Genomic DNA, 18,874 nt, shown 5'->3' with positions numbered 1-18,874 from the left:
CGTAGGCAAGCAGTTAAAGGCAAGCCAAGACTCAACAATGACAAATTCTTCCAAGAAGATCCTTTTTAATTGATCGGGAAAAAAAAAAAAACAACCAAACTATGAACATAATTTTCTTTTCAGATCTAAGATCTCAGGCAGACAAGATGTGAGCATTAAAAAAAAATTTTAAAGGCTTACCACTTTAGCTTTGGTCGTTGAAACATTCCACTTGGTACCTACTGACTGGAAGGCCTGCTGGGCTTCAAGAAAACCAAACCAGCGTTTTACATGAACTGGAGCTTTGCTCTGTTCCAGCCGTTCCTGCCATGCAGCATTTCCTATTAGCAAACATAATTTGAAAACCATTCAACATATCTGCAAATTCAAAAGCAAAGTTCCAGTCGTGGTTAATTTAAGTAAATGAGATGGCTTAAAGCTGGGCTTCTATAATGCAATTTTAAAAATCTGGGTACACATGGAAGTGATTTCTAATACTTCAACATATTTTAAGAATTCACAAAAATTAATTTAAAATATTTTTTCATTTCAGTTCACTGGAGTGAATCCTAAATCCTGCCCTCACCACTGCCACACACCCACTAGAAGGCCAATGCTACACTTCATAATTGAGGAAAAGCTTTAAGTGGATCAACTAGAGAACAAAATAAAAATCAAGATCAAGAAGTAGCTCTTTTCTTCAGTTGTAATATCAAAAATGGTACTGAAGGAAAGTTTACGTAATTCTTTAGCATCACAAAGCTACCTCCATAAGATATTATCTTCCTTTTATGAACATTAACTCAAAAATCAAAAGACCAAAATGTCATAAACCTACAGATGAAAAGTTCTAACTAGGAAAGTCCTTCATTTTACGTTAGTTATTATTGTAACAATTTAATTTAATTTGGAGAAAAGGTTAAGCCACAAAAAAAGTACAGAGAGGGAGTTCTCTGGTGGCCCAGTGGTTAGGACTCCATGTTTTCACAGCCAAGGGTGCAGGTTCAGTATCCCTGGTCGGGGAACTAAGATCCTGCAAGCCGCAGGGCGTGGCCCAAAAAAAAGGTACAGAGTATATTAAAAAAATTTTTTAAATGCTCACATAACCCAGATTTAAAGAATGACAAAACATTTTGGCATATTTGCTGCAGGGTTTTTTTGGGGTTTTTTGTTTAAATAAACTAACAGAATTCAAGCCCCCTTTGTATCTCTCATCAATCCCATATTCTGACTACTCACAGAAGATGGAAAAAGTGACCTCCCAGGGAAACAACTCCAGCTCACCCCACCCCACACACACACATACTGAGCAACCAGAAACAACAGTAACTGGAGTTAAGTAATGGCTGAGACAGGAAAGGTGCGGACATAAATGGGATGAGGAACAAGGCCAGCTCCAAAGGCACGAGAGGAGCTGCAGTACCAAGATGGGGCCAACCTCCAGGGACAGCAGAGGACGGGGAATTCCTGTAACTGGAGAGGAATAAAATCGCCAGGGAGGTCATTCCTTTGTGAGAAAGTCCTAAGTGACTGCCATTAGGTAGATTGATGCTCATATACGTAGAAATATGTGTACCCCTTATCCAGCAAAATATTAAATAATTAAAATAGAAATTCTTCAAGAAGAATTACCGATACCTTTTAGGGTGGCCCAAACACATAAATCTGCTAAGCTCAAGGAGTTTCCAACTAAGTATGTTCTCAGAGACAGGCAATGATTGAGTTCGTTGATTGCAGAAGTAAACAAATCACATGAAGACAATTTTGTAGCACTAAACTCCAACCAGTGATCAATCTGTGAAAAGAAATGCATCCCAGGGTTTAGATTTAAACAAACAAGCAAACAAACGACCTCAGTCAGAACCATGCCTGTCTCATCTCAATTACAGGATTTACCACTACCTGGATTTAACTGTGATTGCCTGGGATCTAAACTGGCACTTAAACACATATGGTTATTTTTCTATGTTTTCTTTTTTTTTTTGCAGGGGTGTGAAGAGGCACTTCAGGGAAGAAAAAGGAAAATATGAGAGCTGGAAGCAGGAGGGAATAACGAGCCTGACCGAACGCAACAGACAGTACCCAGCCAAACGGATTCAGCCACTTGCGGAATTTAGAAGTAAATACTTGGAAACTATTCTTTGTATTCTGAATTTTGTAAGATTTAGGAAAGTTAGAGCTGAATACAAACAGGGAAAAGAAAGGCATCTAAAGTGCCGTACTGAAAGTTAATCTACTACTGCTATAGTTAATAAGGTATATACTTAAAAAGGAAAATGTGTGTGACCCGGGGCCCTTGTAACTTTTCAAGAACTGCTGCCTCATCTGCAAGGTAAGAAAGTTGCATAAGAGCATAAGATGACCTTTGCAGTCACATCCAGCTATGAAATTCTAGGAATCCAGAAAGAGGAATACAGCACTAAATGACCCAACAGGACAGCTGGTATGGGTTTGAAAGTGCAAACTTAGGAGCTAAGACTTATTTTCTGAAAATAAAAACAGATGAGAATTCCTTAACTTGGTCTCTGATTAACACTCTGTTAATATCCTTAAATAGAGTAATAGTCCATAAGCCAACAATAAAATGAAGTTCACAAAAGAGTCAAAGCCTAAATCAAAACAAAATAAAACACACCCAAGGAAACATTCATTCCTTACCTCAGTATGTTCCAACAGGTTAGAGCCATACAGCCCAGCTGTAGTTGCAATTCTAGCCAAGTAGCGAAGTATGGAATTTATGTCCGTGAATACCACATTTCTAGAATATAAGCATGATATAAAATATTACTGTGGCTCTAGCAAATCAGTAAGTCATGAGACTTATGAAAAATGTAAAAATAGAAATCTTATAAGATACAAATATATACCACGTATCTTTTAGTATAGTAAAAAAAATAGATCTAATTTGTTCTTTACTCTATTCTATCAAATTCTAATTTGTTTTGAGATGTGCAGCTAAATCCAATAATTCACTTCAGAGTAGACTATATTATTTTTCTAACTATTAGTTTCTACATGTCTATTCAGTGGTGAAAATATGAAAATTGGGATATCGAGAATAAAGTGATTTAAAATAAATCGAGGCAATGAAGCCAAGGATATACCATCATAAAGAAGCTGGTTTTATCAACTTCCAGGTAAACATGGTAGATCAAACCTCATCAAAACTGCTCCTAACAGGAAAAAGAGACTAAGGAGAAGAGACAATAGCAGTAAAATTTCAGAAGCTAGAAAGCAGATGGACTTAATAGGCCTGAAAAAACTGAATCTTAACTGGACAGTGGACAAAGCTGAAAACCAACCCAATTTAAATTTCAGAATCCTCTAAAGACTTGCGAATCTATGAAACCAGGTATCCTTGGAAGTGAGAGTGAATTGGGACTAAAATAAGGAGGCTTGGCTGAAAGTCTACTTAAAAATCAGTCAGAAACACAGATACCTCCAAACCCTATTCTGCAGAGCTTGGCTATTCCTCTTACCCAGTCCTGGCAAAAACCGGAGCCTTATTCTCTAAAGACTAAAACCGAGGGTCTCTCAAATGGGGGAAATGTGGCACAGGTGCAAGTTGGGCTACAGAGGTAACAGAGAGAATAAAAGAACACGCGATACTGGACGCTGAGACCCTCAGCCTTCTTCCCACCCTCAGCTCCCAGAATATTCTGGCACCAGCTCTCCTTCACCTTCCAAACAGGAGACTGAAAGTCTTCTCTGGACAGATAATCTGATCCACCCAGGAAGAAAAGAACCAAGGATACTGACACCAGAAGTTCCTTCAAATGAGCAGCTCAGTCAGATCGCCCCAGAGTAAAGCTGAGAACTGACAGGCTCACCTTGGAGTCCAGAACTTGTAAATAGCTTTACCCTCCCAGTTAAAATCTAAGAAAACCATAAGGAGTTACCAAATATCTGAAGAAAGCCTTGAACTTAAAAGGTAGCAACCAAAACAAACACACAGACGTAAACTGAACAAATCAAGGAATAGAAAACTTTAAAAGTAAGTGAATAAATTTCCTCTGAGCAATGAAAAAACATAGTGCAATCATAAAATAAGAACAGGATACTGTATCTAGATAATAAATAACAGAAAGCTCAGATACAAAAAATGTAACAGCAAAAATGAACTCAATAGAAAAATGGGATAAAAAAGTTGAAGAACTCTCCAGAAAGTGAGGAAAAATGAAAAATAAAAAGGAAAGTGAAGGTGACACTTTAAGAAAATAAGAGGACTAATCCCAGCATCCACATAAAGAACAGAAAATGGAAAGTTATCAGAGAAAAAACTTTCTAATTCCCCAAAAGGGGATTTCTAAGTTTCCACACTAAAGGGAGCAATCAGGCACCCAGAAGAACAGATGAAAAATAGATCCAGACTAAAGCATATTATTGTGAAATTTCTAAATACTGAATCCTAAGGGAAGATGTCCACAAACTTCCTGAAGTCACACAGAAAAGACAGGATTCAGAAAGGCTTCAGAAGAGAACAAAGCAAACAACAATAATTCCACGGAAAAGTAAAAATTGTACATGAAAAGCAATCATAGTATGTGGCTCAGCAGTGAATACAACTTACAGGACCCTCCCAGTGTAAACACTAAATGGTGACCCAATCAAAATTCTGATGCAACTGCAATGGGAGGAAGGAGGACACGGGGAGTGGAGGGTGCGTTTGTGTGAGTGAGTGTTTTGCATACGTTGCCCTTCCCCAATACAAGTCTTTCTGTCAGTTTATTATAGACCATTTAAACCATTTTAGAATCTGCATCCTGCTTGAGAATACCTTTGAAACCCTCTTTCAATTTGGTCCAAATTCCACAATCTGGCAAAGTATTCTTAAAAGAATCTGAAACCAGGTTGTGTTTATTCCTTAGTTTCATTAAACGAGAATGTTTCCCTTCCCAGTTCTTTTAAATTCTTTTCAGTGGGTTCCAAAAGAAAGAGATAAGTCCAAGTGCACGCAATCGTCCCTATATCCTGGGATGCAAATAATCCATCTTAATCAAGAACATACAGTATATGCTCATTACAGAAAATTTTGAAAACACAGAGAAGCAAAAAGAAAATAACAACCCCACAATTCCAAAACTCAGAAAGAAATAATACTAAAAGTGCTGTATACTTCTCATTTTTTCTTTGCAGATATGTAATTTTACATTTATGTCTTGCTTTTTCACTAACATTAGATTATGAACATATCCATCATTAAAAATTCTTCATAAGCCTTTTTTTCACAGATGCCTAATATTCTATGCTGTGGACTTCCAAATTTATTTCCTATTATTACTGATTTTAAAAACTTCCAATTTTCCACCAGAATACATTACAATAGAATTAAAAACCCATATATATAAATCTTTCTGTATATCTCTAGTTTCTTTCTGACGGATTAGATATGTGATCAGATAGTGTGCTGACAGATATGTCTCTGGATATAGTTCTTTTAGAATGAGGAAGAAAGTATATTTCTTTTTAGGGACCGTTTACCAGTTAGCAAGTAAAACAAGCATACAACGTTTAATCCTAAATATTTTTAAAATGCTGTTCAGTACTGAAAACCAAGATATAAAAGCACTTACTCAGATACACGAAGAATATTCTCCTTCCCTTCTTCAACAGAAATGCTGACATTGTGTTTCACATGTTCTACTGCCAACAAAGCTCCTAAAAATGAGATGAAAAGATTTCTCTTTGTAAACAATGTGGTATTTAAAACCTGAATCATAAAGCAATGAGGATGAGTCAACAAACCAGTATTAAGACCTGCAAGGAGTAAACATTTTTCCCTAGAGTCTGTAGACGCAAAGTATGGCCTGCTGGTCTTGGAGAAGTAACAAACCAGAAACGATTCCCTGGCATAATCCAACTGCTTTTAAATATACTCAGTGTCCAGTTAGGGACACTGAAATTAATCTTTCCTTCTCTCAGAAGAAAAGAAGAAATTAGAATAGTACCTTGTATAAAAGCTATTGTTGATAGTATTAGAGTGATTACTATGTGGTAGGGACTGTGCTAAATGCCTTACAATCATTATCATTTTTAATCTTTGCAGTAACCTTAAGAGGTAGGCACCTTTATCTCTGTTTTATAGAAGAGAAAACTGAGGCTTGGAGGGGTTAAATAACTAGCCCAAAGTCCTTGATTAATATGTGGCAGTCAGGATTTGAACACAGGTCTACGGCAGTCCAGAACTCATATTCTAAACAGTGATATGTGCCTCTCAACACATCATAAAGTTTAATAAATATTCATTAATCCTTTGTCCTTAATTTATCTAAGATGGACAACTAGTAACCAGATACTGGTTTCTAAATACCATGCTCCACTGGAGACAGGGCTGTGGTAGGGAAGGTACAAAATAAACCTGGAAAATTTCATTGTGCTAAAAAGCAAGAAGTACTCAAAGAATGATAAGAGATATGCCAAAAGGACACAGACGTCAGCTTGCAGGGGCTCCCACTAGCAAATAGGGCCAATTTAACCACTAAAGTAAATAATCTAAGTTTTAGAGTACCGACACCAAAGAATCCTATACAGCAAATTTTGAAATTGAATTCCTATTACAAGCAACAAGATAGATGAATCTCAAAGAACTATCCTATATACAAAAGAATAGTTTGATACGACTCAATGTATATGAAGTTCTAGGAAAAGCAAAACAATAGTGACAGAAAGCAGATCAGTGACTATCAAGGGCCAGAGATGGGGGAAGGGGATTGACTGCAAAGGGGCATGAGGGAACTTTCTTAAGTGAGGGAAATATTTTATTTCATTATTTTGGTGGTTACACACTGTACATATCTGTCAATCAATTTACAACTTAAAACTGGTGAATTTTATTATATGCAAGTTATAACTCAATAAAACTAATTTTAAAAATAAAAATTTTTAACTTTAAAAACAGAAAATGAAAAATAATTCAGAGTATAACCTATTAAGTATATATTGCTATTAATTTTTTTAAACGAGAAAAAGATCTTCTCACAAAAAAATGCCAACTAATACATGTGGAAAGAACGGCAGAATGGAAGGTCACCATCCGGCATCATCTTAATCATAATCAAGTTGGGCAGGAAGCACCAACGGATGCTGAAACCAGTGGGTAAAGGTTTGATGGGGAGTGAAATGTTTACATGGTCCCAAAGCATCTCCCCACAAAATGCCCGTTAACTGCAAAATGGAAAACTCTGCAGTGGGGAAAGCTGTCAGACACCATCTTAAGTACTCAAGATTAGATCATCAGTAATGGGAAAAACTCAGGTACCAATTATTGGGCTGCAATGAAGAACAACGAATTGTTTCTATGCTATTTCTGCCAAAGATGTGTAGCCTGAATCTAGTCATGAGGGACTATGAAACACCTGATCAGAGGACATTCTTTAAGTAAGTGGCCTGTAATCTCCAGAGAGGTTAAACCTATGAAAGACTAAAAAAAACATCCCAGATTGAAAGAAACTGGGGAGACGTGATGAGTAGGTGCAAGGCATGATCCTAGATTTTGATCCTTGCACTATGGAGATGGATGAATTATATCAATGTGTATTTCCTGATTTTAATGGTCCTGTGAGGTCATATAGAGTTTTCTTACTTAAGAGAGATGTATATTGGAGTATTCTGGGGTGTTGAAGCATCATTATCTGCAGTATGCTCTCCAAAGGCACTGGAGAAAAAATGTTCTTTGTTCTATTCTTACACCTTTTTAAGTGTGAACTTATTTTAACATTAAAAAAAAAATGGTGAATGCATATAAAATAAGGGAAATTCTCACAATGCAATCTGTTTATCTTAATGTTTCATCTAATTATATTGATTATTTAAAAACAGAATGTATTTGAATTAAACACTTGGGAACAATTAAATCAAAAACAAAAAAAGGAGGGAGAGAAGCAAATAGAAATATATATTCTATAATTGGTCTATAGTTCATAATGACAACAAATTTCTTTAAGATCCTCTTCCAGAATACTGGCAGATGTGATTCTCAGTATTATAATTCACTAAGAAAACAGGCCTATCATATTCAGGGTGATTTTCTAAATTACATCAGCAAAAACTACAGCTATTTATTGAGTATCTACAGTGTATCAGGAACTTGACCTGCAATCTCATTTGATTCTGGCAAGCAACTGTATGTGGGAGATATTATTCCGTATTTCTCAAACAAGGAAACAGTGGGAGATGCCAAACAAGGAACTTGCCAAGGTTCCACAACTAGTAAGTGGCAGTCAGGATGGACCTGGTCTCCACGAACCAAGTGTCGTTGCCCTTAACCATGAGGTCACACTGTCTAGTGCTTTCCAACTGCAGAATCAAACCCAGTTCTTTCAGAGTTCATTGATTTGTGTGAGGTTAGCCCATAATTACTGGAACCAATATGCTAAAACATTATCATTTTTTAAAGTATTTTAAATGGCTATTAAATTGGGTTTTTTGTTCCAACAGACTCAAAACACCCTGTAATGAGAATGTACTGAGTAATCATCAGCCCTATGTGGGCAACTGTATCTAAAAGTCTAGGCCTCTCAAACATTAGAAAAATACTTGCACGCGTATGTTAAGAAATGCATTAACAAATATGAGCTCAATAAACTGATTATTTTGTGTAATTTCTGAAAGCAATAGAAAAAAAAAGCAGAAAGTCTAAGCTATCTATCCACAGTAACCTTGGCCACGTTGAAAATGCAATTCCAAATCGAATTTAAGATGTATCGAAGATGACAAGTCCGACCTTTTCTCTGACGTTTACTACCTCCATCGGATGTGTAGTAAACCAACCCCATCAGTCCGCAGTGTACTTGGGTGTTCCAGCAATCACCCTTCCACCTTTAATTAATATAAATGCAACCTCGGTTAAAATTTTAAATGCTTCTACGACCATCTTCCTCGTTCCCTTTGAACCCAATGAACGTAAAGAAAAGTTAAGTCAAGGGGGTTGAAGATCTTTTCTGAGGACGAAGGAAGGGAGGTAAAGATAAGTGGATTTAGGGGAAAACGCTAAAAGAGGGGGAGCGAAGTAATGGGATTTCAAGTTTTAAAAATGTTATTTCTACGCCCGGTGCTCGGTCTCCAGGAGACATCATTTCTAAAAGGGAGAGGAGAGTAAGCTGGGAGTCATCCCTCTGGGAGAGAAGGTCCTAAGCTGAGCCTCGGGTACCCCTGCCCCGGCTCACACCGCGCCCACCTCCACGCCCCAGAAAAATGTCTTCAGGGGCAGATCCACCTGCCAGGGACAGAGGGCGACGGGCGCGGAGCCTACCCCGTGTACACTTCGGGGGTGAGAGGCAGGCCTAACCTCCCAGACAGTGACCGTCACTGCGCCAAGCCTGGGCGCGGCGACTTTCCCCGCCCCGCACCCTCCCGGGCTGATGCAACCCACACAGGTTGGCGGCCCCGGGCCCTTACCCAGCGGAGGGTCTCCCGAATTCACAGTCAGACAGAGCGTCGCCATCTGCACTGCTCCGCCGGTCTACCTGTCAGCGCGCCTGCCCTGCCACCCGAAACACCCCCGACTCGCCCAAGGCGAGAAGGTGCAACGTGTGCGCACGCCTGACGCTGCGGAAGCCTTCGCCCCTCCCCCGCGCCGCAGCCAGCGTCTTGGCGCACAGCACAGTGCGTCATCACCGTCCGCCGCAGCCGTCTGGCGGCTGCTTTGGGGACCTTCGACCCTACTCCGGGCATCTAGGGTCACGAGGGCCAACGTGGCGTTTCCAGCCGCTGAAGGGGGAGAGACGCTGAAACGCACGACGTTTTTCGACAGTTCGTAAAGCGAGAAAAGTAAATGGTAAGACGGTTTCTGCAGTGTGATGGGCGTTCACCGGAAGCCCAAAACAAAACCCACAAACGGGTGGTATACTTGAGGCAGGAGGTAGATGGGCGCCCCGCCCCCAGGGTGAGCAATTGGAGTTCGTTCCCTGTGGACAGAAACACCGAAATACCAATAGCAGGGCAGTCAAGAGAGGAGGCTGGGCCCTGCGCAGGTAAAAGATAAGAGACCATCTATTTCTCCTTCTCGAAGTCGAGGAGACCTTCCCGACTAGAAAGCTCCTTGGAGGTCAAAAGGGGAGTGATGCCAAGCTACCCATAGGCCTCTTCGCTGGAATCCCTCTTGGCTGAGAGATGCGTGTGCACATGGGAGGACCGTGAGATAAACCAAACATGGACTCAGAACCAGGGGAATCAAAATGATTGGCCAAAGGGAACCCAGAAGAAATGTCCCTTATTAGTGATTTAAACTACGTCAAGGGCACGACTCTCTCTCTCTCTCTCTCCCTCTCTCTCTTTGTCTCTCTCTCTCCCTCTCTCCCTCCCTCCCTCCTTCCCTCCCTCTCTCCCTCCCTCCCTCCTTCCCTCCCTCTCTCCCTCCCTCCTTCCCTCCCTCTCTCCCTCCCTCCTTCCCTCCCTCTCTCTCTCCCTCCCTCCTTCCCTCCCTCTCTCCCTCTCTCTCTCTCTCTCCCCCCTCTCTCCCCCTCCCTCCCTCCCTCCCTCTCACTCTCTCTCTCTTTCTCTTTCTCTCTCTCTCCTTCCCTCTCTCTCTCTCAGGGTCCTCCCATGTGTCCATCCACATGTCCTGTACTCTTTTCCTCCTAATAAACACTTTACTTGTTTCACTGCTTTCTGTCTTTGTGGGAATTCTTTTCTGCAAAGCCGAACGGCCAGGGTTTTGTCACTGACCACCGGTCTAATTGCTAGGATTTGGTGCTCTGTGACCCAACCTCAATCTCTGGCCGGGAACCGAAACCCTGCTTCAAGCCACTGTAGGCCGAGGCCACCCGAGATCATACTGTTGGGGGGCACTGTATGTAAACACAAAAAAAGTCCTGGAAGCATGTAGACCAACATCCATGGTTACACTGGGGATGGGGGAGGTTTTTCTCATGTTTTCTCAGTTCTTTCAAAAGAAGAATGTATTTTCAAAAGTGATTTTCATACTTGAATAATAAAGGGCTTATTTATAAAAAGCAATGCTAAAAGCCATTGCCCCAGTTTGTCTTGGCTCTGTTTGCCTGGGCTGTGCAAGCGTGCCTTTTAGAGGGTCGTCACTCCTCCTCTTAAACCTTGTGACGTGTGTGCTGGCGAGTGTTCAGCAAGCATACTCCAGGGGCTGGTATTAGAGCTTAAGGGACCAAGGACTGATTACAAAAATATCTCAATTTCCCAAAGACATCTCTATTATCACTAGGGAGTGAGTGTTGCTTAAATTAAATATGAGCCTTGAGTGCTTAATACAGCTATAGAGGCGTTATCCGTGCCTGTCCTAACCCACTATCAGAGATGGCTCCATCTTATGTATGGCCATCCCCCAGAGTAGGTAAGGTACCTGCGTCAGAACAGGACCAATCCCCTTACCCCTACCTTCCTATTAGAATCTGTAGGGCGGGGTTTCCCTGGTGGCGCAGTGGTTGGGAATCCGCCTGCCAATGCAGGGAACACGGGTTCCATCCCTGCTCTGGGAGGATCCCACATGCCGCGGAGCAACTAAGTCCGTGTGCCACAACTACTGAGCCTGCGCTCTAGAGCCCGCGAGCCACAACTACTGAGCCCACGTGCTGCATCTGTTGAAGCCCGCGCGCTCTAGAGCCTGTGCTCCACAACAAGAGAAGCACGCGCACCGCAATGAAGGGTAGCCCCTGCTCGCCACAACTAGAGAAAGCCTGCACACAGCAATGAAGACCCAACACAGCCAAAAATAATAAATAAATATAAATAAATTTATTAAAAAAAAAAAAAAAGAATCTGTAGGGCTGGGATCCATAATCTCATTTTATCAAGTCCCCCAGGTGATCCTACATGTACCACACGGCGCCTTTCTACCTCTTTGTTGAAATTGATTTCCCTTCTGCACACTCTGCCAGCTCTCCACATTCTTGTTTGCTGAAACCTTATCTTAGACATGCTTGGATTCCCCACAATGCCCGGCACATACTAGGGGTCCTTCCTACTCTATCATAATTGGTACAGGGAAAAGGACAGAAAGTCATTGATTGCTGGGACAGTGGGGAGTGATACAAAATTGACTTTGAGGACTTTCCTGGTGGCACAGTGGTTAAGAATCCGCCTGCCAATGCAAGGGACACGGGTTAGAGCCCTGGCCCGGGAAGATCCCATGTGCCGCAGAGCAAATAAGTCTGTGCGCCACAACTACTGAGCCTGAGCTCTAGAGCCCGCAAGCCACAACTACTCAGCCCACGTGCCACAACTACTGAAGCCTGTGTGCCTAGAGCCCATGCTCCACAACAAGAGAAGCCACAACAATGAGAAGCCCGCGGACTGCAACTAGAGAAAGCCTGTGTGCAGCAACGAAGACCCAACACAGCCAAAAATAAATTAATTAATAAATTAATTTTTTAAAAATTGACTTTGAAAAATATAATTAAGAATTATGAAACAATGAATATAAATTTGCAGGACTTCCCTGGTGGCGCAGTAGTTAAGAACCCGCCTGCCAGTGCAGGGGACACAGGTTCAAGCCCTGGTCCGGGAAGATCCCACATGCCATGGAGCAACTAAGCCCATGCACCTAAACTGCTGAGCCTGCGCTCTAGAGCCTGTGAGCCACAACTGCTGAGCCCGTGTGCCACAACTACTGAAGCCTGCATGCCTAGAGCCCGAGCTCTGTAACAAGACAAGCCACGACAATGAGAAGCCCACGCACCACAACTAGAGAAAGCCCACGCACAGCAACGAAGACCCAACGCAGCCAAAAATAATTAATTAATTAATTAAAAAACAAAACAAAATTGACTTTGAAAAGTATAATGAAGAATTATGAAACAATGAAAATAAATTTGCGGGACTTCCCTGGTGGCGCAGTAGTTAAGAACCCGCCTGACAATGCAGGGGACACAGGTTCAAGCCCTGGTCCGGGAGGATCCCACATGCCACAGAGCAACTAAGCCTGTGCGCCACACTACTGAGCCTGTGCTCTAGAGCCCACGAGCCACAACTACTGAAGCCCGTGCACCTAGAGCCCGAGCTCTGCAACAAGACAAGCAACCACAATGAGAAGCCCGTGCACCACAATGAAGAGTAGACCCTGCTCGCCGCAGCTAAAGAAAGCCCGCGCGCAGCAATGAAGACCCAACGCAGCCAAAAATAAAAATAAATAAAAAATAAATAAATTTTTAAAAGTAAAATAAATTTGCATCTTTTATCTTACAAAATTTAGGTATTCTTGCAACTATGTGTTAATTCTTATCTTAGAACAGAATAAATTAGATATTGAATGTTTCTTTTTATTGTTTGACTTTTGCTGAACAAAGGGAATGAGGCAAGAGCTTTGGGCCAGGAGCCTAAGAGCTGTCCTTGTGGAAAGCACTGCCCACAAGTGCCTAGAAAGGGCTTAAGAACAAAACTTTACATTTTTGCCTATTAGTGACTCACTACCAAACTAGAATCGGTTTTATTCATCCCATTTTAGGGCAAATGCAGAAATGTGGGCCTGCTCTTTGACCAGCTAGTTTGAGGGATATCAGGAAAACAGGTCTATGAGAGACTTGCAAAATGGAAAACAGTCACCTGGGATCTTACCAAGTTTAAATCATACTTATTACATTGCCTTATCTTGTTCTGAGGAGTAAATCCTTCAATTCCTCACTTAGAAACATGATAAAACAAATCATTTTTTTTTTTTTTAATAAATTTATTTATTTATTTATTTATTTCTGTGTTGGGTCTTCGTTTCTGTGCGAGGGCTTTCTCTAGTTGCGGCAAGCAGGGGCCACTCTTCATCGCGGTGCGCGGGCCTCTCACTATCGCGGCCTCTCTTGCTGCGGAGCACAAGCTCCTAGACGCGCAGGCTCAGTAGTTGTGGCTCACAGGCCTAGTTGCTCCACGGCATGTGGGATCTTCCCAGACCAGGGCTCGAACCCGTGTCCCCTGCATTGGCAGGCAGATTCTCAACCACTGCGCCACCAGGGAAGCCCAAAACAAATCATTTTAATTGTGGAAAGCAAACAATAAGAATGTAAAAGGAAGGTGACATCAAGAGAGAAGCTAGAACACTAAATAGATGGCATGAAACCCTATTCACCTTCTTGGGATGAGCTAAAAAATTGGAATCAAAGCCAAGAGGAAAAATATTTACTATATGTTGAGGAAAGCACAACTGTGCTAATACAGAGACCAGAATTAAATTAAATACAGAGACATTCTCAAGGTTTCTTATAGAGAGGGCACCATAAAAGGTTTCAACACATACTACAGTAATTTTGATACATTGTTCATTCAACAACATTTTTTTTTTAATTTTTTATTTATTTTTTATTTTTTTGGCTGTGTTGGGTCTTCGTTTCTGTGCGAGGGCTTTCTCCAGTTGCGGCAAGCGGGGTCCACTCTTCATCGCGGTGCGCGGGCCTCTCACTATCGCGGCCTCTCCCGTTGCGGGGCACAGGCTCCAGACGCGCAGGCTCAGTAGTTGTGGCTCACGGGCCCAGTTGCTCCGCGGCATGTGGGATCTTCCCAGACCAGGGCTCGAACCCGTGTCCCCTGCATTGGCAGGCAGATTCTCAACCACTGCGCCACCAGGGAAGCCCTAACAACATTTTTTAAGTTAACATTTTAACTATGTGCCAGGCAGTGTTCTTTGTGCTAGGAATATGTAGTGAACAAAAATAAGGTCTCTAAATTCGTAGAGCTTACATTATAGTGGGATGAGGCAAAAAATAAACCAGCTAATTTCATAAAATAGTAAGTTTTATAAAAACAACAAAAGGATATGATAGGATTAAAAGGGATGAAATCAGAGAAGGAGAACTTCAGATACAGTTGTCAAAGAAGGCCTCTTTGAGAAGGCATGTACACTGAGCCCAGTCCAATGAGAAGGATCCAAGTATTCAAAGATCTGATGTTTCATCACTGGAGGGAAAGTTGACTTACTTCTTAAAGAAAGATTTGTAGATCCTGCTTTGGAGAATCTTTCAGATGCAAATCTCTGATATAAACCAGCCCACTATTGTCACTGAACCTGAGCCCTCCAATGCCAAGAGCTATGTATTATTCATCTTTGGGTCTCCAACATTATTCACTGTGCTTGACTTATAGAAGGGTCTCAATAAATGTTGAGTTGAATGAATGAGTGGATAAATGCAGGTAAAGCAATCTATAATATACTATGCTTGCTCAATAACCCACATAATAACACACGTGAAGACTTAAAAACTAAAGACATGAGTTAAATGTAAAGTGCACGTATGGATTTTTAAGAACTGGAGGAGGAATAATTTAGTTCCTTATCTAACAGGATTCTTGATGCTTTAATTATAAATTGGTTCCTTACAATTAAATTTATGTAACTATTATTGGTCCCCTTATTTTAATATGTGATTCATTCATTTTCAATAGAAAAATAGAAATTCAAAGTAAGTTTTTCTGTTTATCTCTTGCTATTAACAAATCACCACAAAATTTAGTGGCTTAAAGCAACACCACCATTTTATTAGATCTCATATTTTTGTGGGTTAGGAATTTGGACAGTCCTTGGCTGAGTAACCAATAGAAGCCCCAAGTAACATCAAGTGGGGTCTTTTGGTGCTATTTAACTAGAGGTTAGGGTGGTTGAAATTGCAAAAACTTTACTCACCTGGTGCTTAGGGTAGGAAGTCTGGAAGTTTAGGCTCAGCTGGACGCTGCTTACTCTCCACGTTTTCTCAGGTACCTCCCATGTGATACAACAAGCAGGGTAGTAAGACATTATAAGTTGTGGCTGGCTGCCCCAAGAGTGGAGGTTCCAAAAGACCAAGATGAAGACTGCAAGACTTCTCCTGATCTATCTTTGGGAGTCACACAGCATCACTTCTGTGGCACTAGATTGGTGACCAATGAGTCACAGGACCCGCCTAGATACAAAAGAGGGGACTATACAAAGGCATGAATACCAGGAGGTGTGTTTCATTGGGGACTGTAGTGGGGTGAATTGTGTCCCCTGGAAAAGATATGTCCAAGTCCTAGCCCCCAGTACCTCTAAATGTTAACTATTTGAAAATAGAGTCTTTGCATATGTAATAAAGTTAAGAATCTTGTGATGACCTCATCCTAGACAGGAGAAAGAGATTTGACACACAGGGGGGAAAGGAGATGTGAAGACAGAGGCGGGCATTGGAGTGATGGCAGCCACAAGCTAAGGGATGCCAAGGATTACTGCAAACTACCAGAAAGGAGGAGAGAGGTATAGAATGGTCTCCCTCAGAGCCTTCAAAGGAACCAACCCTGCCAACACCTTGATTTCTGACTTCTGACCTCCAGCACTGTGAGAGAATAAATTTCTGTTGCTTTAAGCCACCAAGTTTGTGGTCATTTGTGACAGCCACTCTGGGAAACTAATAGATGGGCAATCTTTTGAGACTGGCTACTACAAAGTTTAAAAATTCTTCAGCGTCTTACTGTATACAGTAAATCATGTTTATCATAGTGTCATTGATAACAGTTCTCTACTCTTGGCTGTGCCTCTTATAGAAGGTAGTGCAGAGAAAACTGTAATTATAAATGTTGTCATGATATGTGCCATATTTAGCAGACACTAAAAAAGAAAACGGTGTTTGTGGATAACTTATTTTTCTTTATAACTGCTAAGGAAAGCACTATGAAAAAGTTTATGTGTACTGTGAAGACAGTGAATATTCACTTAGTGAATATGTATTGTTTTTAAGTTTAAAAGGTATATTTTATTTTAAAATATTTATAGGCAAAAATTCCGCAGTTCAGTAATTCATGGAAAAGAAAAGCTTGAGGTGAAGAAAATATAGATCAAAAAATTAAAAGCATAATAGGTCTTTAGTTTGAAAATACTAGCACATGACTCAGTGAAGCAAACACCCAATTTGCATTTGATCTGTTTCATAAGTTTGAAAAGTCAAAAGAGGACAATATTTTCTTTTCCTGTCAGTATCTCATCAGCCTAGGCCTGCTCTGTGTAGAAGCCAGAGAAAACACTGCATTCAAAATTAAGGTCCTTTACTTTAATGAACACAAAATTAAGAGCTACAGTAGATCATGCTGAAAAGTCGGGAAATGTGCATCCCCAATTTCGAAAGCTTCTGAATTAAAGAAACCCACTGATACATATTGAACTGAATATCACCAACAGACTCTAAGGAGAAATGATGTATCAATTTCTTTAAGAGTACTTGAATAATGTTAAGAAATTTTACCTAGTCATTGTGGAATATGCTGGTTTTGTAAATGCTGTAGAAGAAAGTAAAAAGATTAATTCCTGGGTGGAAAACCAAACGAATGAAAAAAAATCAAGGATCCATTTCCCAAGGGCTCTCTCAGCAGCTCTGCCATCCTGCTCTGGTGGACACAGTCTATTACAAAGGGCAGTGGGACTAGGACCTTGATAAAGAAAATACTGAAGAAGGAGACTCTTGGCTGAACAAGGATGTGAGCAAATCCAGCAGATGATGAAACAAAGCAAGACCCTTCACTTCACCTTCCTGAAGGATGTGCAAGCCAAAATCCCGGAAATATCATAAAAAGCAAGCATGATTTTGCTGATCCAAGCATGACTTTGCTGCTGCCAAATGAAGTAAATGGTCTGCAGGAGCTTGAGGATAAACTCACCACTGAGAAATTAAGAGCCTGGGCAAGCTCACAGAACGTGAACAAGAGTGATGTGGATTTGTACTTACCTCAGTTCAAAATGGAAGAGAGCTAGGACTTAAAGGCCATGCTGGGAGCCATGGAGATGGTGGACACCTTCACCGACTTCTCAGGCATCATGGTGTCTAAAATCCTGCACAAGTTCTATGTGGAGGTGACTGAGGAGAGCATTGAGGCTGCAGCTGCCACTGGTGTGGAAACTGTTCTAGCATCATTACCAATTTATGAACATTTCTATCGTGATTACCCTTTCTCTTTATCAAGCACAGTAAAACCAACGGCATCATCTTCTTTGGCAGAGCTTCTTTCCCTTAGACGCTATTAGCCTGTCACTACTTTTGGGAAAAGATCACAGAGTTGTTCCAGTAAATTGATTGCTAGAAATAATAGGTTCTCTTTGATTCATTTTCCTTTCCAATATCATAGTCATCACTAAGAATTTAATAGTTGAAATAGAATGTCAGGCAATCTCTCTCCACACACAAGAGAAACCCTCTTTTTGTCCCATTAAAATTCCCTTTGGACAAAATGTTCAACTTTAAGATAAGGTAAGGGGATATTTCAATACTGTTATCTTCTAAATTTGAAATATTGTTCTGTCTGTGACCTGTTTTAAATGAACCAAACCAAATTACACCTGCTCTCCAAACTTGTTAACTTGGACACTTTTTTATTTTTGTACTGCAATACAAAGCAGAACATTCCAGGGGCCCAATGACTGGTTGAGTCCAGAGATGCTTTAAGAGTTCAGAAGAGAGTGGGACTGTTTACTGGTGAGATTAGTGCTAGGAAGTAATGATACATATTCCAGTTGTTTAGAGTTTTCCAGTTTTATTATTCTTCCCAGTCCCAGATTATTAACTATAGTCACCATGCTGAGCATTACATCCCCAGATCACTGATTTTGAGAAGCATGGAATCATCAAGGAAAGGAATGTCATCAATAAAAACAAAAGAGTGTAGAGCTGTGGTACACAAAAAGAAACCTGCATTCAGGAAAGCGAGACACAGCAGTAAGTGTCTTAGATCTTAATGTCACTATCTGTTAAATGCTTTTATTTGTTCCAAGAGTTTTTTTTTTAGTTATGCTGAGTTTTCTAGATAGATATTTTTTTCTTTCTATGCAACATTTGTATCTCTGAAGGCTTATCTCTTTCATTGTTTAGGACTTCCAAAATAACACTGAATAGGAGCAGTGATAATGTTGAACAAAAGCATATTTGTCTGGTTGCTGACTTTAGTGAGAATGTCCCTATTTCACTATCAAGAATAGTGTTTGCTGCTGGTTTCTTATAGATACTCATTA

The 18,874-nt window shown here is 40.7% G+C and overlaps 1 protein-coding gene and 1 pseudogene across 1 annotated transcript in view; one reads left to right on the top strand and one right to left on the bottom strand.

The window, feature by feature from the left end:
- Window positions 1–9,663, bottom strand: part of EPRS1 (glutamyl-prolyl-tRNA synthetase 1) — a 68,153-nt gene extending 58,490 nt beyond the window's left edge. Inside the window, exons 1-5 of the mRNA XM_059942313.1 lie at window positions 9,376–9,663; window positions 5,553–5,637; window positions 2,638–2,737; window positions 1,618–1,774; window positions 181–320 (exon numbers count right to left, since the gene is read on the bottom strand). Of these exons, the coding sequence (XP_059798296.1) occupies window positions 181–320; window positions 1,618–1,774; window positions 2,638–2,737; window positions 5,553–5,637; window positions 9,376–9,421 (528 nt within the window). The 5' untranslated portion in view covers window positions 9,422–9,663. The remainder of the gene's footprint in view (window positions 1–180; window positions 321–1,617; window positions 1,775–2,637; window positions 2,738–5,552; window positions 5,638–9,375) is intronic.
- A 6,431-nt stretch (window positions 9,664–16,094) lies between these two features.
- Window positions 16,095–17,893, top strand: LOC132373306 (serpin B4-like; annotated as a pseudogene).
- Window positions 17,894–18,874: the final 981 nt, after the last annotated feature.

Source organism: Balaenoptera ricei, chromosome 1 (assembly GCF_028023285.1).
Source record: "Balaenoptera ricei isolate mBalRic1 chromosome 1, mBalRic1.hap2, whole genome shotgun sequence".
NCBI classification, from domain to species: Eukaryota; Metazoa; Chordata; class Mammalia; order Artiodactyla; family Balaenopteridae; genus Balaenoptera; species Balaenoptera ricei.
This window is presented reverse-complemented; position numbering and strand designations above follow the sequence as displayed.